This window comes from Mastacembelus armatus, chromosome 3 (assembly GCF_900324485.2).
Source record: "Mastacembelus armatus chromosome 3, fMasArm1.2, whole genome shotgun sequence".
NCBI lineage: Eukaryota > Metazoa > Chordata > Actinopteri > Synbranchiformes > Mastacembelidae > Mastacembelus > Mastacembelus armatus.
In genome coordinates, this window is record NC_046635.1 from 22,838,921 (window position 1) to 22,864,297 (window position 25,377).

The window sequence follows — 25,377 nt, forward strand, 5'->3', positions numbered from 1 at the left end:
TGAGATGTTACTTTCCAGAAAGCATCTTTTTCGTTTGAACTGAAATAAATAAATAAATAAATCCCAGAATTCTTTTCCTAAATCTGTGTTGTGTGGATTTTCTGTGTCACAGTGGTGATAATACATTACAGGAAAGCTGGGGACAGTAAAAATAGAACAGTTAACATCAGCAGTCTATAAACTGGCAGTAAAAGCAAGTCACTGTGCAAACAGGTGGTCGAAGAGCCAAAACTGGTCCCAGTGAACTACTGTACACTCAAACACACTGTGCTGCAGCTATTGTGCCTCAAAGTTACATCCCAAAGAAAAACAGTCACCAATAAGACAACCAAGAGTGTGGGCATCATGATGGGAAGCACATAATGACACAAAGTCTTTCTGTGATTGGACAGCAGCCAATCTCCCGGCACTCTAGTCTGTTTTCAGCTCACTTAGCTGCCATGAGGATTCCATGCTACAGCTGACTTATCTCCATTGCCTTGTCTTGTAAGACAAACATATTTCTCTTAGAGCATCTATAGCAGGGGTGGGCACTGAGGGCCACTGCCCTGCTTCCTTTCCAACTATCCCTGTCCCAGTACTGCTGATTACCTGGATCTGGTGTGTTCTGCCAGTCGGAAGCTGGAAGGTACCACTTCATTTTGTCTTCTTTTATTTCACTCTGGTATCTTCCAGCTTGTGTGAACACACCTGATCCAGGTAATCAGCAGTAGTTGGGGCAGAGATAGTTGGAAAACAAGTAGGATGGTGGCCCTCAAGGAACATGGATTGCCCACCACTGATCTATAGGGTCCCCCAAAAAAACATATCAGCTCCCTCAACAGTGTAGAACATTGTATGGCTGCTCAGCTTCATATGTGCTTTTGAGTTGCCAAACCTAAATATATAGATCAATGAGGAGATATCCATTCATCCATCGAGCCTATCCCAGCTCTCTTTCAGGTGGAAGACAGGGGTACACCCTGGACAGATCACTATTCCATCACAGGGCCACATAGACACACACTCACACTCACTCCTATGGGCAATTTAGAGTCACCAATCAACTTGACATACATGTTTTTGGACTGTGGGAGGAAACCAGAGTACCTGGAGAAAACCCACACAAGCACAGGGAGAACATGCAAACTCCACACAGAAAGGTTGAAAAGTTGTGAACCCAGAACCTTCTTGCTGTGAGGCAACAGTGCTAACCACTCAGCCACTCTGCTGCATGAGAAGAACAATTTTACAAAAAAGTATATTAAGTCACAAAGAATGTGGTCATCTCCACAGATTAACTGTACTACAGCAGCAGTAAGTCAGCTGCAGATCAGCAGCCAGGCCAACACAAAGGTACAGTAAAGAGATGAAAACACGGATAAAGGAGAGATGGAGGAAGAAATGGTAGCCAAGAGTGGACTGAGGCAGTTGGGGTGAACACAAGAAGAGAGTCTGGCTCTCTCCCACTCGTAGCAGCTCACTCTGTTCTGGGCCAAAACACCACCTGGGCCAAAACAAACACGAAGTGCCTCCTTCCACACAGGAAATAAGCGATGAGAGAAAAGAACAGCAAGCATAGAGCGCTGAAAAAAATTAAATAAAAGTGCCAAACGCTTCTGCGGTCAATGTGGAATTATTTGCAATGCAGCATGGGGCTGAATAAAGCTTGAAAAAAAATCACTAAATACAACACAATAACATTCAGGGAGGCATTACTGACTTTTACAATGTCACTTTACATGTGGATATAAAGCAGCTCAGAATGCTGCAGTCCAGTAAATACCTAATGCACGGTAAAATACTTCTGAACATACAACAGATCCAACCCGGAAAACAAATAAAGATGCAGTCATGGAGAGTTGTTGGTGACATGACTACCAATGAATATCTCCTTACACCATGGTCTTTGTTCTACTGATACTGGAGGAGCCAGGAGGATTTACATTCTTGTCACAGGAATGATTAGAGCGTTAAGAGACTATGTGATATCTAGTGATTTAGAGAGCTGCACCATTAAAATCACTAAACTGTCAGGAAATAACTATTCAGCTTTGCAGTAGCACGCTGCACAAAACACCAATGTCCTAATCTGTCTCTAAATAACTCACTGTATTGTCACATCTGCCCTCCAGGATGTCTCTGACCTTAACCGTGACCCCATCAAAATGAGGTGTTGCCGGTGTCGGGACATATGAGCGCAGCCGCTTCCTCTTCCCGGCAGAAATAGAAATTTCACTGTTGATGTATGAAGAGGAAGTTTTGAACTCCTGGTCTAGTTTATCTATTCCCAAACTACATCAGTGCTTTTTCTCACCTTTTCTCTGTGTGAGGTTTTAGCCTTTTGCTGAGAGAAATCACAATCTTTGCAGTGGAACTGTAACAGGATTTTAAAAATGTTGCACGAACCCACATTCATCTGGAAATGGTTACATGTGTCAAGACAGTGAAGATGACTCCCAGTTAACTCACCATCACTGAAAACAACATCATCTTAAACTAAATCCTGATGCTATTTTCCCATGAGATGCAGCTGAGTTTTCATCACATTGCATTCAGTTTTTGTAACAAACTGCACTCACACACATTTTTGCCATGGGCACTTGTCACTGGAGATTTGTTCCATTGAAACACAACACAAAAAACCCACACGCAAGCCATTTAGAATCAGACGCAGACATTCTGAGAGGTGAGGCTTTGTGTCCTCCTTCTGTCTTTCTTATTAAACTAATAATGGCAGAACTTTTACTCATGATGCAACATTTAAGGTTTGACTGCTTAAACCTGGGCAGAGACCTTTAACTTTGGGATCTGGACTCGAGGAGCTCAGCAGTTCAGTTACTAACTGTGAATTGCAGAGAAATACAATATATTTCTTGTAACACAATAAAATGAACACATTTGATTCTAATTTGAAGTCATTTCTGGGCACATGTGGATCATATTATGATCTTTTCATCTATGGTGAACAGTTGCCTATTTACACATCTAACAGACACTGAGCAACATTAGCATTCATCTGAAGTCTTGTTTCAGGCGATCTGACAAATCTAATTGCAATGCCAACTCTCCTTTTAGCACTGTTTATCCATGTCCACCAACTTCCAAAAGCAAATCTCAGCCTTTTTTTCATCTGCTAACTTCCCTGCTATGTTCAAAAACTAGTTGCTAACTTTGCCAGTCTTCCAGGAGACAGCACGTTAAGTGAGTTTATCAGAGCTTTTTCAATAGAACAAACCAAAACAATAAGATGAGAGAGGCTATAAATCTCTGTGGAGCTAAGGGGAACTGCAGAGTCAAATGATGAGTCTCTGTGGGCTCACCACTACAAGTACCCCATTTCACATTACATGCAGTAATTTGAACCATTGTTGCAATAAAAATATTAATTAGTATAACTTTAAGGGGGGTAAAGTGACAAGCATAATAAATGTGTTGGTGAGATTTATGCACAACATAAATTTGAAGTGTTTATGTATGACATACTGTGCCAAATACATGTTATTCACTTACACTTCGAACAACCATTGGCTACAAGTTTCTTATACATGAGTTTCACACTGTATCCCAGAAATACGTGATGATTTGCACAGGCCTCCTGATCTGTCTGCTAAAGTGTAATTGCAGAAATGACTCCCAGTTTACTATTTCAGTTGCATGTGTGGAAAGGTGCCATTCCTCTGAAATAAAGATTTAGAGGCAGCCAATAACTGTAAACCAATATCAGATAGTGGAGGAGAAAAAGTGGAAAATATCAGACATTTGTATCATAACACTAACAGCAGACCTGCACAACGTCGAGATATCAAGTTGCACAGGCATCTAATCTCTTTATGACAGCGCTGGCATCATGTTACAGTTGCCTTGCAATAATAGTGCTTTTATCCATGTAGGAGGCCTGGTTTGTGGCTCTGCACTAGGAATGCAAATATGAATAAAAAGCTAATGCTTAAATTAACAGCAGTGGTAGATGCAACATGTAGACTTTATAACTGTTTATAGTAAAGTACAGTACAGTAAGTTAGAGATGTAGAGAAAACAGCCTCTACTCAGTGCTGGAACGTCTCAGAGCTGAATGTGTGTTTCTGTAATTTAAATGAATTCTGTTACCTTTGCAGCAGTTCAGTCCTGTTGTGAGGTTTTGTTAGACAGGACAGTGTGTGTGTTTTTTTTCTGGTTGAAGGGAAAAATCATCAGGCTCACACAGCCCAAGATACCTGAAGCATTTTATTCTGTGACCAGAGTCATACTTTTATTTACAAGTGTTATTAATGTATTTTAACATTTTTAAAGCATGTGTGAGAGTTTGGGATGTTCAGGTACCAGGGTAAGCTAGTGTTAACGGTCTGCAGACAAAACAATTTATGACTGACAGACACATCAAGCCCAAGACTAAAAGATAAACATCCACAGATGCTAATGGCAGGACCACAGAGCTAAACAGCAGCATCCAAATACAGGCAGCTATTTTGGGCCATATACACAAACAATATAAAGAGAAACCTGGAGAAGGCATTATGTTAAAGGCTTAACATTATGTATCTCTCTGAGTCCTCCTCTCTCTCTAGCTGGAAATTGTCTGTTTCATGTAGTTAAGTTTTTGAGCGCGACATAACTCAAACCGTTGACCTGTTTTTTACGAATCTGTAAAACAAACATTTCAGCATCCTTCAGCCTCAAAACATAAAAATGCTAAATGTTTTTTGGTTGAATACTTACAGTCCCAAGACGACAATAAAATCTGTAGTAAATAATGTATCTTACATCCAAATCACACTGTAAATCTACAGTGAGGCAGTATGTCACTGTACAATGCTGTTTATAGGGGCTTCGACAGACACAGCTCAACACAAATATAAAGTTTATGAGTCTGCCGTCTCTTTCCCACATCCAGAGCAGCATGCCAGCCTTGGCCCAGTCTATTCCCACAATGCCGTACTGCCGTTAGAACCAAGGACACTTCAGACATTAAAGCATCGGCAGCATATAAAGAATCAATTTAAAGCTTTAAAGCATCATCTGGATGTTTCCCTGGTGCAGCCCTGTAACAGCAGCTTTTTTGACAGCAATTAGTGAAAATGACAATTCTCAGGCCTGACAGTCTTACGTAGACCAGCCAACACAGCTACATGTTCTCCTTGTCCAAATGTTACAAAACAATAAGCAGAAAATGAATGAAGTTATGAATAAAAGAATGTTTTCTTAGTCTGAAGACAGAAAGTGGTTATGCAGAACCCCAGCCTGAATTCACATGAATCCTCATTGATTGACACTCACATCTGACCAGAACCTTCTAACCTGAAAGCGTCTCGACTTTCCTACTGACCACAAAGCAAAACAAGTAACAATACTGTGAGACACGCACTGCTGTCCCCTTCAAAACATGTTTTTACCAGCTTCAAATGTACCACACCAGTCCTCCTGCGTTAAACAAAATGGACAAGGTTACACTACAATAGTGAAGTGTATTATGGGATTCATGTCAGCAGACAGCACGTTTCCAGACAAAGCTAGAGGAACATTATCACTGCTCCTCACATTAAACCCCTGGCAATAAAGACGTACTATAATCTCCACAGAGGCAGTGTGATAGTGTGATGGGTGTAAGGTTAAAAGGAGCTGTTTAGTGAACCCTTTGGGGATTTCTATAGCTCTTAATACACCAAAGGCCAAAGGTTTGGAACGCTCTTTGGTCAGCTGTTACACACCAACTCATCTGGAAAAACAATAAAGCCCTAACTTGGCTTCTCTGTTACAGAGGCAACATCTTCCCAAAGACAAAGAATTTATAGTGGAAGTGACCGAAAGAAATGGCGTCGTGTCTGGAAATGATATTACCGAGGGCTTACAAACATCACACACACACACACACACACACACACACACAAATAAGATTATGTTAAATAAGGTTTTAAAGTCAGGTTTTGGTTACATATGACAATACACCACGTTGTTGAAGGGCACATTGTGGTTGCCATGGCTACCAGCATCTGCGTCCCACATGCTGTGATGCTGTGGATCTCGGGTTTAATAACTGGGTTTAATGAGCGGGGGGCAGGCGACACTGCTTTTACTTCAGTCAGCACTTCAAACACATCTGAATCTATCTAAGCAACACATCGAATTCACATGTGATCCACTCACTGATTTGCTGATTTACTGTCTTTCCTGTTTGAAATATACACTGTACATACAAAATAATTCAGCAATTTCCTCTTTTTAAGGATTACATTGGATGTGATTCAGGGCACTGATTTTGTATGCCAATATTAACGTAATAAATGTATAGTATGACCTAAAATGTTGATTTTGGGATATGCAAAAGGAAAAGAAAAGACTATTCACAAAAGCCTTCTCTCTCCTTCATAACCTACAGGAACTGCTTTCTAACTATATTCATTCATGGCTCTACAAGTTACCCAAAATAAACAGAGTTCGTGAAACCAAATAACATTTAAAATAACATTACATTTTTAAAACCTTACATTTGTACTTGTAATAATTAACTATCTCTAGACTGCAATCCAAAAATACTGCTGTTTCTTCATTTTGCTGTCTTCTGCATGGGGAGCATGCTGATGTGCGGATTCTGGTCTTTTACCACACCATGTTTGTAACTGCCGAGGCATATTTAAGATCACGTTTACAAGAGTCTCCTTTTTCAAACATTAAAAAGTCAACCAGGGAGAGTGTTTTCAACCAACGTGTGCTGCTGATAACACCTTAATTTGTTAGCTGCAGTAGCTAGACTGATGAAATCTGCTAGATGCAGTTGTCATTTCAGCTTAGATAAGCCATGGTCGCTGGTTATTATTATAAACCACACTATTATATTCCATTTTTATACATCATTACAACACTGTGTGGCTCCAAAATGAATCAAAGTCTGACTCTAGCCTCCTAATGCATTCACTACATGGAAGATTTGACTTCATCAATAGCTCAAAACTTGCAGATTTATTCAATTTGTTCCTTTCCTTTAGATTTACTTCTAGCTCTGGTACAATGGGAACATTAACTTCAGGACTAACTGTGGTTTGTAACCACAAATAGAAACACAAGTTCTGGTGTTTTGGATAGTAATCACTCAGCTTCCCACTATCCACAACACAGAATTCTTGAAATCAAGAACAGCATATGTCAAACCAAAATGAGAACACAGACACGCTCAGATTATTTCCTGTAACTAAAGAAAGAGGAGCTACAGGCAAAATAAGTGGCAGTCGTGGTTTCATCACATTTACAAATTGCAATTCACTGCTTTTACACTGCATTTTAACTTGTCTAAATTTATTTTAGTCTTGCATAATAATTTTCCAGGACTGAAAGTCGTAAAATGTAAATCAGGTTATCCTACAAGCTGAAAGCCTGAACATTTGTAGTCAGGTGGTCAAGTGAGATGTAGGCATGAGAGGTGAGACCTTTGATTCCAAAAAGAGGTCTCATCTACACCACAGCCCTCACAGCAGGGTGAAGGGCACTACTACATGCTGAATCTACAGCCTCTCAAAAGGTTTCTCCTGACATTGTTGCTCAGATACAAATAGTTTTGGGAACAAAATTACTAAATGATGCAGGGGATTAACAATGAGAGGTATAGGTTTCATTGCCAGTGGGGAAATCCACAAAAAGGCATGATGACTGTGTCAACTAGATTTTCCAAAAGACGCAACCATTCTGATTCAGTCTGCTAAACTCAAAACACATTTCATACGAGAGATTTATTCAGTACAGTATGAAACATTTATAGAAAACCGATTCCCATGTAGTTTAAAGCCACGTACGACTGACACAGTCATCCTTGTCGAGACCTTAGCACTTCACAAGTTTCCATGAACAACCTCAGGCGCATCACACCAACCTCATTAATCACGAGCAAACACAGGTGAGCTACAACTAGTCTGTAGTCTGTCCCTAGTGCATCTTTAGAGTCCCAGGACAGGTCTGACTCACCACGTCTTTCACTAGGAGGGAAATCTCACTTCATAATCAGCTCGTGAAAAGCACTGTGGAAAAATAAACAGCTCCGGGATCAAGCAGAGCCACAGTATGGCATTAACAGTTCAAGCTGGATGGAGTGATGCTGTCCAGTGCGGCTTACAAGCACTAGAAACCGGTTGGAAATGAGGCTTACTTACATCTACATGCATGGATTTAAATGTCCTAATCAGACTTAATTTAAGCACCCCCATCCAAAAAAAAAAAAAATGCACAGATGTTCTCTTGGTGACAAACATGCAGTAGCATGTCAAACACATCCAAAACCTCACTGCAAAGCCAGAGTCCAAAATAAGCTTCTATTGTGTAATTCATCATGCAGTGGAACCCTTACAGTCATGTTTTTAGCATCAATGGGAATCCCCACGCTCGCCCAGGTTCCTACAGGACCCAGCTGAGGTGAAGCGGGTCCTACCTGTGACCGCAGCTTCCCCTGCACACGCATGTGGAGGCAGACCAGCAGCAGAATGGCCAGTCCTGACAGCATTATCTCATGTGAAACTTTTGACCAGTCACTCAGGCTTCCACACAAGTCCAGTGGCCCGCCAACCTCTTCCTCGCCTCTGCAGCACTGAGAATGCCAAAAAACCTCTCTTACTACAGAGCAGATCTGTATGAGCTCCCCTTGTAAAATGAGCTGGGGGAGGTGCAGCTGGGGGAGGTAGGGGGAGTGGAGGCACAAAATAGGAAGGAGAGAGAGGCAGAGAGGAGAGTGCGGCAGTTACTGCTGATAGTATATTGAAAGTCACAGACAAAGTTGTGCGGAATATTTTCAACGTGACTGAAAAAGTAAGAGAGGAAGGAAATGCTTAGAGGGCTGAAATGAATGTGTAAGCAAAACGACTTTGGTTAAAACTGTGTGGAAATAATTGGCAGGTGAGCCCGCCAGCAAATAGGAATTACAGAGGTATACATTAAAGTTTATGCTCGTTCCTATTACTGCTGAAACACAAACCAGAAAAGGGGCAAAATAATAAGGCTCCATGGTCTCATTAACAAGCTGAAGTGTAAATAAAAAAGGCCTACAATAAAAAAAAGCATATTTTAGTTGTTTCTGTTTCTCCTGGCCTAAGATATGGCACAAACAATAAAATAAAATATAATAAGTAATTACAAGCCAGGTTGCATCGCTGGAAGTACAGTTGCTGCAGCCAAATGACGTAAATCATCATATGGTTTGCCAATTGCAACACTATTGTTTCCACTAAATTAATCCCTAATTCACCAGGATATGTTGGAAAGTAGAACACTCTCTAATTCTTGTATCTGACAGTTGGTTCTCCCCATAAAATATATAGACAGACCAAGCACAAAAGGGGAGGCTGTGGCTGGACCTGCTTATGCACCAAGGGACTTCTACAGGCACGAGCCTGGAATATGTAGGGGGTAATTGAAAATGTTTCTGTTTTGAAGTGGTACAGGACGCTGCTACAGCTACTGCACAGTCTGCTGTATGAACTGAAAGGCTGTGTCCCAGATGGGCCGTGCACCAGGGCACACATGGAGGCAACACAGTGAGAGAGCGGGAGACAGACGGATGGACACGAGGATAAGATATGAAAGTAGAGAGGACATAAAACTCTATGACAAGACCTCAAAATCTTGCAGTTAATCCAGACTTTTACAATCTTCTGTAAATTATAAACATTTAGTAAGCCTACATTGTGCTTGCGCTGTCATTTATGTCATAAAAAGGTGTGGCAAGTACACTGTGAGACGTGCCATTCACCTTTGTGAATATACTCTAATGTGCCTAATTTCCCTTTATTGAAACAGAGACTCTTTTTCAAATTAATGCAACAAAATATATTTGGAATTATCCACAGTAGGATAGATCAAATATCAAAATGTAATTGAGGTTTCGATGACTGGCATAAGCCCACTGTCACAGAATGTTTTCCATTATTTTCAGGGTGAAAGGTACCACAGCAGAATTTACCACAAATATCTGAATGTAATTTTTCTGACCAATATTGCATTGCAATTTCGATTGTGACTATTTTCTAGAATATCTGCAGGCCTATACTTATGGTCTATTTGGTTAAAGAAACCAAACATAATCACAAATGTACCTTATTTCAACATGAAAACAATCACATCATAAGCAGCTGTTCTGTCTAAAAAGGTTTGTTTTATTCAAAATTAGCTGTTTTTAATGCAAAAAAACTTACAAATTTATAGGATAATAGATTGTAGTACATAGTCATAGTAAAGTGCAGTACAGTCCTTTAGGGTGGGAGATGGATTAAGGGCAGATAAATGTAGGCTCCTGAATGTTGAATCATTGGACTACAGAATTCCTTTAGCCCTGACACTTTTCAAACACAAGCTAGAATAAAGCTTGGGACTTGAGATTTATGTGCACTCACACAAGTAACAAGTCAGCTCTAAAGTTTGCCAAATATTTCCTTGTTAATGACATGCAGGCTGGCACTACAATCTATAGGTCACACCCTCCCACCAATTCCAATATTCTGCAGGAGCAAGAACAGGCACTGAGTTCAAAAAAGCATCGTAAGAAACAAGTATCTCCACACCTGCAACTAGCTGGAACGATGTCAACTGAGATACATGTGTGCATACACACACACACACTATTATCATATCCTACCTGGCCAGTACTATTTCTTTCTCATAACAAAAGAGCAACCCCGGGTCAGCCTTAAAGAAACCTTGGCTCCAGACACCTGATTCTTCAAGTCAACCCACACACAGACTCATGCTCTACAGCTGGTGGGCCCAACGTTACTGTAAACTGTCCAGCAGACACATGCAGTATCTGTATTCAGCTCCTTATCCAATTTATTGATTTGATTTTTTTCTCTTCTAAGCTCATTAGCAGAACAATAACTCCAAATATTTTTATCTAGCATGGTCTAAGTGTGAAACACTAACTGGAAGCTGTCATCAGTCTACCTTTAATCATGACAAAAGAGGATACAGAATTATTTTCACTTCTCTGCACATCCACATCCAGTTTCTCAAATCTCAAATGAAACATCTCCATGCATTTTTATGCACATCTACCTAACCATCTAGTCTGTTAACATGATCAGTAAAGGTTAAGGCAGAAAGTAAGAAGAGAGAACATGTGATTTTTGAGCATCTGTGATATATATTAGTCAGCAAGACCAGGCATGTAGGTCCACGATTGATCCCTTGGAGCAATGTATTTGACTTAAAAAGGCAGGAGTGGAGTGGAGGAAGGAGAGTTGATGAATAAAGCAGTTTGGTTGGGAGGAGCAAGGTGTGGATGAAGGAAGCTGATGTTTCTTTTTGCTTAATAAAGAAAAAATAAAGCTGATGGTGGATGACAGCGTCTTCAAAAGAAGATTTAAAATAGTTACCGGTACAGCAACTGTGATGTCTCCTACATCGTGAACCAAGCGCACGCTTACATGGCTATCCATCACACACACGTTATCTCCATCACACTACTCTCATACATCTTCTGTCAAACTAAATGTCAGCAGTAAGGCCTGAGGTGATGTTAACAGTGACGAGTCTTGACCTTAAGAAGAAGCTTCTGTAAAGTGACTGACTGACAAGACAAGGAACAAATTGACCAGATAATTTCTGTTAACTAATTTATTCCTGTTTAATGTCTTTCTTCGCCTGCTAGAGGCCTTTTGTTAATCAAGCTTTCAGACGCCAGCAGATAAGAGTCTAATTTACAATGGGTTTTGACCTTGAACAACAGGGAACCTACAGCACAGACACTCTGTTAATAGGAGATTTACATATTTACATGCATACACACTGACACGTGCTGAAATCCAAACACACAGTCATAAATTAGAATGTAAGATTGTAGACACAAACACAGACACCTGTAATTATACGCACACATTTTAACATCCTCTCACACACACTCACACCTTTGTTTCTTATCTTATTCTCAGATTACCCTAAATTCCAGGCACCCAGCAAGCGCTGACCGCACACTGAGGGCTCCAGATCTCTGGCATTCCAAGCAAACCAATGGGGCATGAAATGTGCTCAACTGTCTCTTTAGTTAACAACCACCCAGACAGCAGCCAATCACTGTCAACAGCTGTCTGTCTGAGGAAGACCTGTGTGACTGCTGAATGCTAAAAATACAATTTTATATACGTATAGTATAACTTCATAAATGTGTCTCTGGGACTCTGCCCTCAAAACACACACCGCAGCAGGGCTCACACTATAATAATCCTACCTGCATTATAAAAATTGTCCAATAAACAAACCTTTATTTAAACTTGAAAAGTTTTTGTCTAAATTTTAAGAAAGAGGCGAGGCAGAATTCATGAAAAAAAAAATACCATCACTCAGAGGAAATTAACTCAGCAAATGGAAAATACAGCATATAAATAGAGAAAACTAGTGTGTTGGAAATATATCAAATTGAAAGCCCATCAAATGCAGACACTCTGCTTTCTCACAGCTTGAAGGAGGCCCCACTTACAAGGTTAAACACTCCCCTGTCTCCTGAAGAAAGATTTTATGAGTGGTAGCAGAGCTGAGCAGAAGTGTAGCAGTGCAAAACAAGTGTCTGACCCCCGAAATCAGAGCACTCAAGCCTACCAGAGCCACACAGAGCCAGGAAGGGCTGAAAGGGGCCATTGAGAGACAGTAAGGGGGACAGCAGGGCCCATTAAAATCCAGGACGTTTGGCCAAACTAAAACGTCAATCTGTCATCTCCTTTACATCCTATGTCCTCAGCTGGTGCAGTCCTCCAACTGGAATTCTCATATTCAACCCCCTGGACACTGACAACTGCCCTAACAAGCGTCATTAAGCAGAATACTACATCTCTACTAGGTCCAGCACCCCAGGTCTATAGCTGAACCTGACCATAGACTCACTGTGGAGGGGAGCTAGAAGAAAAAGCATCTCTATTGCAGGGTTTAACTGATCACTATTTTAAAGTTTATGTTTCTGTTAATTTATGTATTGTTTTATTTGCCCAGTGATGTAAGATAAAAAGACAAGCATGATCTGATACACTGGTTGGTGAGGTAGTTCAGTCTCAAAGTGGTGGACTGACTGACTGACTGACTGACTGACTGATTGACATTGCTTTCCCTAGAGCAATGGGAGACTCTAGATGGACCATTACAACTTGCATGACCTCTAGCAAACTAATCAGCTGCCATATTTACTGCCTGTCTGCTACTATCACCTGTGCAAATTCTCATTTCAAGAGGTTTGAAATAAGAGGTTTTCAAGGTCTATTCACACGTAATAGACCACACTGTATATGAAGATATTGTTTTATCAATTTATATGTACAAAAAACATACAAGTTTCAACAGAAACTGGTTATTGAAAATTAAAGTATAATGTCTATTAGTTGCAATGAACTATGCTTATTTGAAATTTCTCTAGGGTGACAAACCCACACAATAAAGAATTTAAAGAACTATGTAATACAACCTTAACAAATAACTAAATACATAAATAAAAATAAAAAACGTAAGGTATTTTGACAAAATCAGTTTGAATCTGAATTTTCCTTTGGTAAATAAGGTTTCTCTCATCTCATCATCTCATGTTGTGTCTACAAGAATATTCATAAAGGAAAGGTTTGAAGAGAGGTTAGCTCAGTAGGTTTGTCATCATCACTGCCATGTAAATTAAATCAGAATTTTCACTGTTCACAATTTTCGTTGAAAAATTAAAACAAGGTTAAAGAGTAAAAAAAAATGATTGATGAAAAAAAAAAAACTTTGCTGCATTTTCCCTTTTGATGTTAGTGTGGTGCTTTAGTAATTTTCAATGTGGTGTCATGTTCTTTGTCACAGTTTGACTTCTCCTACAACATATGTAGACAAGCCGGCCAGGCTGCCAAAAACAAGCCTGTTGACGATTTCGGCTGTCTCCGTCGGACACATGACCCTCGCACTGCAGGTTGTAGCTCTACCACCAAGAGAATCCCCCGCTGCCAACAGGGCTAAGAAGAGCTAAAGAACTGACAACTTCTGAGCACTAAATGTAAAAACAGCATCTTTCTTAGGAATATACACATCTTCTCTGTCACCAATAACTGAACAGGCTCTGCTGGCATTATTCCATAACAATTCTCACTGGGTATTTATGGGGGACACCCTGTGAGCTTGCAGCCTGGACTTGTTGTGACAGAAATGGGACTAAGTCGTCAGCCTGTGCCAGGCAGGCTGTATATCACAGCACTCATCCCCCTTTTAATAAGTCTGCCTGTCCACCACAGAGGGGAATGCATAAAACAGATGCAGCTGTCAGAGGATAGAAGTGAGGAGTGGCCTAGGCCACTGTTTGATGAGTTTGGGTCTGAGCCGTGCTCCTGGTGCTTGAACTGCACTGGGTCACATATAGCCTCATTCTATTTGTCCTTTAAATTAGGGGAAAGCAATATATCAGATTCTGAATTATGTCCACTCAATAATGTCCTGCTTATCAGCAAGTATTAATGCTAACAGAACCCGAATTAAAGCATTTTATAAACCTATGCCAAATTTGGCACATTTATTCACACACATCATTGGGATTTAATCTTCCGGTTTCATGACTGGATTTTCCATTATTTCATAGTTGTCTCAGTACTGAGCAGTACTGAGCAGTAGGAAGTAGTGCAGAACTACTATAATAGTCAAGGCAAAAAAAAGTTTTTTTTTTTTTTTTACCCTCAGCTGGGACCACCACCACCAGCAGAAAAGCATGTGGTCAGTCGTCAGCCTTTAAAAATACACACACCCTTCTCAAATGCACTTCCTTGGCATAAGGGAAGAGAAGTTGCAGCTGAGAGGAATTCCCACCATAAACAGACCTTCCTTTCGCTGTTCATCTGAAAAGAGCAGCCACATTGAAGGGAGCTGCAATGGCTCAGAGATCATATACACATGAGTCATATGAAATGTTTAATGTGTCCGCTATAAAAAGAGGAAACAGAGTCAATAATATCAAATGTACTCAACATATCACTCTAAGAACCATTGACATTCATAGTCCATAGGTCCTCATTGAAATATCAACTGTAAGATGGACCACTGTTCAACATTCATGTTACCCAAAGGATGAATGTGGCTGATGTTGATGCCCATCAGCACCATCAATCTAAACATGCAAGCATTTTAACACCGATGTGTCTAAATACAGAGCCACAGGCATGGCTATAGACTCTCAGCCTTGTAAGTGTCTTACATGATTATTAAAGTAATGTAGAGACCACACAGAGAGCAAGAAATACACTTCTTGTAGCATGAAGAGGCTGAAGGCTTTGAAGATGCTGTAATGAATATGTCAGACACTGAGATCATCACACACTGCTATTCAGCAGTTTTGAAGCTGCTCCTTGGAGCCTCTGCCTCATGTCTGAGGTAGGACCAATTATGAAGGAAAGCGAGGCCCCAGCAGTACACACACAGTGAGCTGAGTGTCTTGTTAAGCTTGCCTAGACTCTCTTACATTCAGAAAACACACAGAGTAGCTAAAAGCACTAAAACGAATTGGGGAAAAAACACTGGCAGGCCACTAAAGTGTGCATGGGCAAACTCAATACTAACAGGGAAAAAACAGCAGACCAGAGTTGAAAACTACACTCCAATATACTACTGTCTGGAGCACTGTAGACATGCTCATATAGTTAGATGTTGGAAAAGATGGACATGAGTGCAGACCACGACCACTAAAACCTGCCAGCAGGACAAAACTGCTGTAGTCCAAAACTGTAGGGTATAACCCTTTAGCAGACCATGTTTTACCCCATTAGTTTTGGCTGTAAAACCTGATAGACACGAGTCTCTCTAACAAGCCAATTAGAGAGTGTCAGATTCAGAAATATGAGATGGAGGAGATTGAGGGCCTGTGGTGGCACCAGGGGCCACAGGTCAATTGACACAGCTAGATTGTTATTCATGCAACATGAAGGGTGTCAGGGAGAAGTATCAGGGACCACACAAACTGTGGGCTGTGCAGTAGGACACAGTGTTTGCTCTGTAATCAGCAGCATGTCACCACAGCATGCACACAGTCCAAATGCTTTGAATTCATTTTTACAATAAAATGATTAAGTATCTAAAATGTGTTCACTGCGACAGCCTGCAGTAAACAACTGTATGAACAGCTAAAACTAAATTTACTATCTAAAATAAAATGACTTAGAAATACTGAGGAGTTGTAAGCTGCTTCTTGTTGTGAGCAAAGTCTAATGGTATACAATGTGGAAGTGTAAAATGTTAGTAACAATATATGGCAAGCAGCAAATTTATTTAAAATTCAAATAGTATGCATTACTTTAACAGTTCCTAATTAATATTTCATTCGGAAACAGGATATGCAAATACATATTTGTACACATCTGTGCAAATCAGTACATAATGATTTCTTCATACACAGTTGGACAAGTAGTTCCTTACTTTTTGGCAATGTCAAGGTGTTTTGGGCTTCGAGAAAAATGTACTACAGTATCTCTCTGCTATGTAGGGGCAGGCTCTGACCTGTTGGTTTCCCTGCGTTGTAATAAGCAGTTAGAAATTATTGTATAGTTTGGCGCTGATGTGAATCAGAGAGACCAGAGTCCCTGGCACAGCTCCAGGTTACGCTACAGTACACCAATAACACTCTGGAGACCAGTGTGCAGTAGCTGTGTGAGAGATACCTATTGACCTATACACATAGAGGACTACAGAGAAATGTTTAGTTTGTTCCATTTAACTTTTACATCATTCGCCTTTTTAGCTTACTGTTGGCAGTGGTCTTCAAATTAACCAATAAAAGAGGCCAACAAAACCTGAACTTTTACAAAAGTAGAGCTGTGCATTGTTCAAGGTACAATACACAAGCAGGCATCAACTTTTCCCATATGAACCAAAACCATAATACCCATATTGGTGGATCATTGTTGTTTGTGAAATCAGAAAAAGAATAAATAGTCTGGTTTTCACTGCAGCTGGCCTTCCCATTAGAAACATTAGAAAACCACAGTCTTCTGTAATAAATGTGTATAAATGTAAATGACTATTCGCTGTAAGTTATTAAGCTTTTGTTAAATATTGATTTAAAGCTTATTATAGTATTTTAACAAGTTGTGAAATACCACGTTAGGTCAAACAGAGTCCACCAATCCAGCTGACCATCAGCTGATCCAAGCAGGCACCAATGATGACTGACACTTCAAACGACCTGTTTGAGCTGCCAACCCCTCATTCTTCCCTGTGGTTCCTTCCTGCTCCATGCCGCTGCTGTTGCTGCTGATGAATAGCTGTGCTGCTTACTCCCCTTTTTCTGGTCTTTTTTTATGAATATACCTGTAATGACACAGCTTCCTGCTATGAACATTATGTATATTTTGTATGTGATGGTATAGTACGTGTGTCTCCTGAAGGGACAAGCGGATCCCGTAACACCAACTACAGTTTATCAATTTCCACAATCATATATAATTTCAATGGTGGGAGCAGTTATGATTTGAATTCAATTATCCAGCTGTTTCTATATTATCTCTTGGCTTATAGCTTGAGGGGCTCTCCTGTTCAAATGTCTGGACTTGCTGAGGAAATCTCAGTAGGAAAAGAGATGAGAAAATTCTTGAAAAACTGCTTCTTGAATCCTAAAATAATAACCCACAATTATCACACAGCCTAAATGAACTTTGTGTGTAATTACTTGATTAAAACTCATAAATCACAATTAAGTTTCTATTATTAATAATAATTAAACCCTACCCATATGAAGGATCACTGTAGCGTGTTAACAGTAGAAATGTGATCGAGGCTAAATCAGAGATCAGGAGCCTTCTATGTTAATTAAATCTTAAATTGCAAAGATTGTCACATTTACAACGCATGGGAAATACATGGGATTGACAGAGCAGGGTCAACATGGCCAACTGGAAAAGCTCCTACTTCAACATATTCCTTAGAGTTAAAACCTGATCAAAAGAATGTTCAAGTGAATCCAGCACAGCCAGCCATGAGCAGCGACTTTCAACTCTCACAGGTGTGTTTTCATGGGGTGTATTAAATACCAGGTCAGAAGTACAAATATGGCCTGCATTGAGATCCCAGATCTCCTGCTTTGCCCCAAGGGGGGTAAAAACTTCCTCCTGACCTCTGTTTTACTCCTCCACAGCACAAAATTCACTCAAATGCTGTGCTGCCCTCTGCTGCTCACAGCCATCACTACATCAGACCTGTTGAGTTAAGTGTAGCAATTCTTTCTCATGCTAGCGATGAATCATCCAGTCCTACTATAATATTTTTAATCCTGTGACAATGATCTGTCTGATCTGTTAATTGTTAGGGTCATTAGTCAGTAAAAATAAAGAGAAAGAAGAATTTCTATTTTCCATGTCATATTTCAACTATGAAATATGAATTTTAGAAAAGACAATATACTTCCAGTGTTTTTTATCCATCCTTCATGTCTAATTGTACTTTGGTCAGTAGATATTGTAAAGTGAAGAACACAGGATCCTACAGTGACAACATACAAAGATTAAAGAAGATTACGCTAATATTTTCTGCCTATATTTTCAGTTAAACTAAAAATGCTTCTGGGTCAAATACCTAAATGAACAAAGTTTGTACATGTAGATTAGTAAGTCTTCAGCAGCGCCACGGACTTACCGTACACTTTCCCGCCACACAAAGAAAGGTATCATTCTGTCCACATGGCGTTCCATCAATCACCTTTTCCGACTGTCGCACGTAGAACCTGAACCCTATGGCCCGGCAGTTGAGTTCACAACGCTGATCTCCAGGAACTGAGAGGAGATTTATGAGACTGTTACATGTATCCACGACATTTTGACAACATATTGATTTCATAATGTGCAGTGACAAAACATAGGCAAGCAAAGGAACTGCATGGAAAAACAACCAAAGGCATATCACAGACAAAACATAATACACATGATCTTTACATGTGGTGTCTGAATGATGTAAGTCATTTAACATATGGCACATTAAAATGAAATATTTAGTAGCTATGTGACATAAACAGTTAAATAGATCAATAATAAATTTTAGCGCATGAGTGAACACACATTCTAAAGACTGCAAAAACAATACTACAAATTTTACATTGAATTACATTAGTGTGAAACCAGCTCTTTGATTTCAACAAAATGCTCTGTTTTATTGGACGACGCAAAAAAAAAGTGAGTGACCAAAGGATCCTGATCCCTGTTCTTCCAATTATGTTCAGGTGCTTTATCAATTAGGTACATAAAAAGCCCAAAATGCAGGTATTTCTTAAGCAGATGTACAGGAATATGTTTAAGTACAGTTCAAGATGGGTGTCAAATTATACAGACTCACACATTTAGCTGGGGTTATTTAATCTTTACATCTGCACCACTTGTCACTCAAAACTCCAGCACAAAGACGAGATCTCAAATATACACATCTGTTTGAAAGGATATTAATTTGGAGACTGTTATTTCCATCAGTGTTCTAAGAGAAAAGATATTTTAGGAGGTGTTTTGATGGTTGCCTGGATATATCCAGCTTTAATTACTTGTTGATTGTACAGACAGGTGACATACTGAAGGCCTCACATCACACCGCACCTTTTGTTCAAATAAGTCAATCAGGCTGTGAAAGTGTGATTAATTGTGAACTGTATCATTAACAGAATGGATTAGACAGATTGTATATTTTCACGTATTTATTTTGACAGATAAATATCTGTTCTGTTGGTTTTTCACATTTATCTTTATGTTAAAACTCTTTTTTTGTACTACAACTTAACATTTGCTTATTCTTTCATTCATTTGGCTCCCAATTTACTGTCATCAGGAAGAACTACTACAAAACTATACAATGAGTACGTACAACCTACCTTCATTGAAAGGTTCCCAGTCGTACAGTCGGCCCATGAAAGGTTGGTTGTTATAAGAGGAGCACTGAACAGCCCTGATATGTAGACTGGATGGAGTACAGGCCTGAGGATGGACCAGATACATACATTTATTTTCCACGATGACAATCCTAAATCCTTTCATAACTGCAGCAAGCTCACATTTCTCATTGTCATAGTCTGTATCCACTGAGTGACAGCTGGGGTAAACCTCTTCTGTTTTAACCGTTTTAACCCCACACATGTAGCCCATTCTTTCTTGCCAAAAGTAGTTTGATTCCAGTATTTATCAAGGCTCACCAGTGAAATCCAAACTCCCTGATGTCTCGCTACATCGTCTTTGTCTAAACAAGTATCAGGTCTGCTTTACTTTGCTTGAATATCTGTCATCACACACCAGAGACAATATACAGAGCCAGACACTGAATTTATTCTAATGCATGGATGGATTCCATAGTCTTGGATCAGATAAGCAGAGCCCATACACACACATGTATGTTTACAGATGGCGGTTCACTGTTAAACTTTCCTAAGCCAACAGCTACTGTATACGAATCATTTGTAATGTAGCTGCATGTAGAATATATTTAGTGTAAGTAAATAACTTTAAAGTCAAGTATTTCTAGCCAAAAAAATGCACGCACTCTTAAGAATTTGCCAGTCCTAGTTGAGTTATATAATAAATGGACATATCATCTTGTTCAATGATATAATGTATTCTGTATAACTGTGGATAACAATGGATCACTATGCTATAGAGAAATAAGCTATATCTGTCTTTGGCCACACATACAGTACCTAGTGACATCTATTCACTGTGTTCAGGTGTACTGAAGACCAAAGCTCAAATTCAGCTATACCACTACATATCAATAAATAAACTAGGGGTATTGAGAATAGTTTCTAGTTTCAGATTATCTGTTGTCTGACAACTCCTACACACCTATGCCAGTGCTACAGAAGCAAGAAATGATTCCACAAGTTAAAGTTTGAGACAGGAGCCAACTGTAAAGTTGTAAAAGCTGTAAAAAAGATGAATGAAGCTTTCTCCTTCACTCAGACATGAGCATGAACCCCTTCTACACACATGCCACCACTTTATAACATGTATAAGCATGTTATCAAACTCATTTCCAGAGGTGAGAACTCTCAATATCATACCCATGTCCTGGAGTGGTTTGAATGATTCATATGTGACTCAGCCTCAATAACATCACTAGCCTGCATAAAAAAAGAAGAGTGCATACATTACTGTTGCAGATCCTGTAGTGAGCATGCTCCCCAGTACAGAACGAAGTGGGTAATGGGTTGTAGGGTCTCTCCTGGTGCTGCTGGGCTCCAGAGGTCTGGCTACCGGACTGTATCTCCTGCTTCTCCTCCGCCTGCTTGACTGAACCAGGCTGATACAGGGGAGCCCAGACGTGGTTATTTTGGGGCTGCTGCACCCTGGGCTGCGTGTAGGCTTTGCTGTAGCGATGGTTGTTGTTAGAGGGCTTTGGATTGTTCGACCTGTGGGTGCCCCGGCCTCTAGCGGTGGGGTTGTAAGCATCAGCTGCAGCAGAGCGTTTATGTCTGGGAGGGCGAGCCGTCCCAGAGCCCTGCCCTGTATCCGTCTGCAGTGGGGCCATGTAAGGACCTCTCCCATAGCCATATCTTCCTGGGATGATGTGGGTAAATCTCCTGGAGACACAAATGTAATCATATCAACTAAACCAAGGAAGCGATATTAGTTATCACTTGACCAACATTTATAGATCTGTGTGCATCTCTGCTAACTAGCACACAACTGAATGTCATTACATATCGTCTAACTATGTAAAGCATCTGTATTTACCATCTTAAATCGTGCAACAGAGGCCATTCAGTACATTTGGATCAAATTCTTCTTTTATTGGGGATGTTCTCTTTGGCTGAGGAAGCTGTTAAAGCACTTCATCTGAACTGCAGCTTTCGGGAAGCACCAGGATCCCAGTAGCTGAATTCTGGGAGCTTTTCTTGTTATTTGTCTCCTTAGATTCCAACTCAAACAACCCCCTATAACTCTGCTGTCAGTGTTATTTGTTTAAAAGTGAGCACAACAGGAAGGAGGTCACAAAGCTGCCAAGCACAAGCCGAGCCTTTGAGTCCATCCATAAAAGACTAACTCTCCACTGGAGGGCAGTCAGATGGCCCACAGTGACGGCTCCAAAGAGTCACTTTTAGACCAGGCTGCTCAGCATGCAGTGCAGCCATTCAGGCTCTTTATGGACTTGCAGATTTAAACAAAGACAAGAGCTGGAAACCCCCAAAAAATGCAGAATGTTCTTCACTGAACACCGTGATAGTGAAGTGCGGCAGATATACACACAGAATATTTATTTAGTGCTCAAACATGTAATGATGACCTTAAACAAAGATAAATAATTCATACCTATTTGGCAGAGTATCATGTGTGAAAAGCCACCAGCTTAGGCCAGGGTCGACCAGGGGTCACTTGTGGTGATTTTGAAATTATCATCATGAGTGAAACATTACCGTCGTCCACCAGGCCGTGCCTCCTTGCTCAGCTCGCCACGACTGCTGCTGTTGGAGGGCCAGCCCGTGTCACGGTGTAGAGGAACCGTTGGCCGCAGGGCTGAGATGACGTGTCCTGGTTGCTGGGAGTGAACACCACCCCTTCTGGAGGGGTATTGGGATGGAGTGTAAACAGGCAGGCAGGGCCTACTTTGCTCTTGCACTCCTTTTCCACAGGTCCGAGAGCAGACTGACCAGGGTCCCCAGGTGCCCCAAGAACCTTCAATTTCTCCTTGCTCTGCCCTAAACTCCTGTTGGAGCTCTGCCCTCTGAGGAACCTGTTAGGAGCCAAAACAACTACAATTAGCAACACAAGAAGCACAAAGACATAATGCCTTAAGATGTGGATGCCAAGGACTGATGGAAAGCATCCATCAATGAGACTTTAATCTCTCCAGATCATGGCCTTGTGTAAAAGCACAGTGACCTCACCTCATCAACATGACTATCCTGCTTTCCTGCCTCCCACCAGTGTTCATGAAACAGACCACTGTTCACGGTTATAAAGCCCTGATTTGGTTGATTAGTGGCTGTCTTTTAGTGCCCTATCCCCTACTGGCTACCTGAATTTCTCGATGTTGACTCTATTGCTTCGTGCAACTCTGCCAGGGACATATTAGCAGCAATCACTGCACTCTCTGTTTGAGGAATCTGCCAGCAGGATTCTGGTGCCAATCCGGCTTTATCTGTGGAGCCGCGTGGAAATCCTGCTCTTTAAGGAGCACTTTGTCTCCATTCACAGCAACCTCCCTGGGCAAACACATGGCTGTAGTACAAGCTCAGCGGCCTTTGACTTCAGTGGATGGAAAGAGAATACAGAAGCAGTAGGGAGAGTTGGCAGGAAGCTCTTCTGCTGTCAATCAGGCTGTGCAGCTATTCAGCGACAACTCAGACTTTCCCCCCAGCCCCTCTACACTGCTTTAGTCTTTGTAACTCAATGCTACTGTCATCTCCCGGGTCTCAGGTCAGCCACAGGTCACACAGCTGGGCTGCCAGTGGCGACACATGGAACCGACCTCCACCAGCCCCATACAAACTGACTGGATACTTAATCATCAGTCAGCTTCATACAGTTGGTGCAACTACTAGTTTCTTCCATGTGGGTCCAGAGTTCAAGAGGTGATTGCTGACAGCTGACATAGGCGCTCTGTGTTTTGCTGCAATCAACACAGCTTCTCACTCTCTCATTACAACTTGACAGATTAGCACCCAGATCAGGCTCCCCCTGGGAAAACGCTCCCTGTCTACACATTGTCTTTCAGAAGAAGGAGCAAAGTCTAAACTTTGCTGACATTTGGATACGCTAATAAGACACAATCACGCATGCCATCTTTGGAGACCAGCTCTCTACTCTCAGCTGTGCCAACCATGTCATTACCGTGACAGGCAAAACACAAAAAACCTTTCTGAAAATATATGAGGGAGGCTTGCCACCATAACAGTGAGGATGTTGAACAGATCAAACGTATTAGAACTTAGATTTATTGCTGTTTTTCCAGAAGCACCACCTGCTATACGACCGCTGCTCACCTTCCTGTGGTCTGTCGCGTGTTGGCTGTCTAGGGGGGCAGACCAAAGCAACATCAGCAGCATGGAGACGCTACAGACAACACACAGAAGTGGTGCTTTTACTAAAAGTGGGATCACTTGGTTCATAAATAACAAATATGAGAATATTAATAAAATATTACAGTTTTTAAACTGGAGTCAGTCACACAAAAATAGGTACACGGACATTCATCAGCATATAAATACAAATAAATGCACAAACTATTTAAGAATTTTGTAATACATGATTAAAACAATCACACTGACATTACCTGACGATCCAGACGCAGACCCTCTGCATTACTTTGGGATTCTTAGAGAAAGGCACTTAAATGTAAAAGGAGAAGTGGACATTAGGATTAGTGGTACTGACATTTACAACACAACGGCTGCTTGTGTGGCCACTGTCCAGAAGCACTATAGGAGAAACACTATCAAGCTAAAAAAAAAAAAAAAAAAACAGAATCCACTCACCATTTATTCATATTTTGTAACATAAATTCTCTGGATGACAAGTAGTTGAGTGATCTTTAAAATGTAAAGTCTATTAGTATAGATGTTGTTTGTGTGCCATAAATACCTCTTGAATGTCCAAATCCTGCCACTTTTTAATTTGCAGCAAGATCCACCAAGACACTGACTAAATTGAACGACTTCTGCCCACTTGACCATGTGAGTTGACCTCTGACCTCCTCGGCTCCTAATGAGGGAGCCCCCCTGCTGAAAAACTGCTACCCCTTTAGACAGTAGATCTGAGGGCCAGTAAAAGAAGAATTTTCACCCCCTCGCCCCAGATCATATTATTCAACCCTGCTTAGCACCTTGTCTAAATTAAGTTCACTGAACCAGCCAGGACGGTCAAAAAGTCCTGCAAACGTTATAGTGTCTAAACCAGGAGAAACACAAAACCCACGCCACAACACACACACACACACACACACACACAGCTTTCCATAGAGTTGACACTAGAGTAAATTTGGCCATGTAATATTTTGATATGCTATTAGTATTGCAGCGAAATAATCAAATAACAGCATACATATCATGGTACCTGCAGGGTACTGGTGTGGGTAAGGTGAAGTATCTGCTACTTCACTGTACTTTCTAACCAGTGTATCCTCCGTTTACAAGATCAGTTTCCAAGCGCAGGTATCCTCATTGTCGAAGCATTAACTCAGGTGGAAACAGAGCTTTCCCTCCGGAGTCTTGCTGCTAAGCCACTTAAGACAGTAAATCCATACCCAGAGTTGGCAGTTAAATCCTGGCGCAGGGCAAACACCGGGCATTGGTTAACATGGTGATTCCGGTGGTTCTGCTTTTACGCACAAAGACACAAAATGACAGAGCGCTGCAACTAGAAATCAACTTCTGCTGCGCCCCCTGCCGTTACTACCGCTCTCTCTCTTTGTGTGTGCGTGTGTGTGCGAGTGTGCATGTGTGTGTGTGTTATGGTGGGTGGGTAGTGGAGTATAGGTGTG

General features: G+C 40.9%; 1 protein-coding gene across 2 annotated transcripts in view; it reads right to left on the minus strand.

Annotated features, from left to right (window-relative positions):
* thsd4 (thrombospondin type 1 domain containing 4) overlaps nucleotides 1-25,213 on the minus strand; it is a 33,437-nt gene extending 8,224 nt beyond the window's left edge. The window contains exons 1-7 of one of the 2 annotated variants that reach the window (XM_026292986.1): nucleotides 24,951-25,213; nucleotides 24,172-24,226; nucleotides 23,882-23,951; nucleotides 22,313-22,629; nucleotides 21,046-21,478; nucleotides 19,781-19,883; nucleotides 18,565-18,701 (exon numbers count right to left, since the gene is read on the minus strand). In XM_026292986.1, the coding sequence (XP_026148771.1) occupies nucleotides 18,565-18,701; nucleotides 19,781-19,883; nucleotides 21,046-21,478; nucleotides 22,313-22,629; nucleotides 23,882-23,951; nucleotides 24,172-24,200 (1,089 nt within the window). In that variant the 5' untranslated portion in view covers nucleotides 24,201-24,226; nucleotides 24,951-25,213. Of the gene's footprint in view, nucleotides 1-18,564; nucleotides 18,702-19,780; nucleotides 19,884-21,045; nucleotides 21,479-22,312; nucleotides 22,630-23,881; nucleotides 23,952-24,171; nucleotides 24,227-24,479; nucleotides 24,563-24,950 lie in introns of those variants that run through there. The other variant, XM_026292987.1, reaches the window with a different exon arrangement.
* Nucleotides 25,214-25,377: the final 164 nt, after the last annotated feature.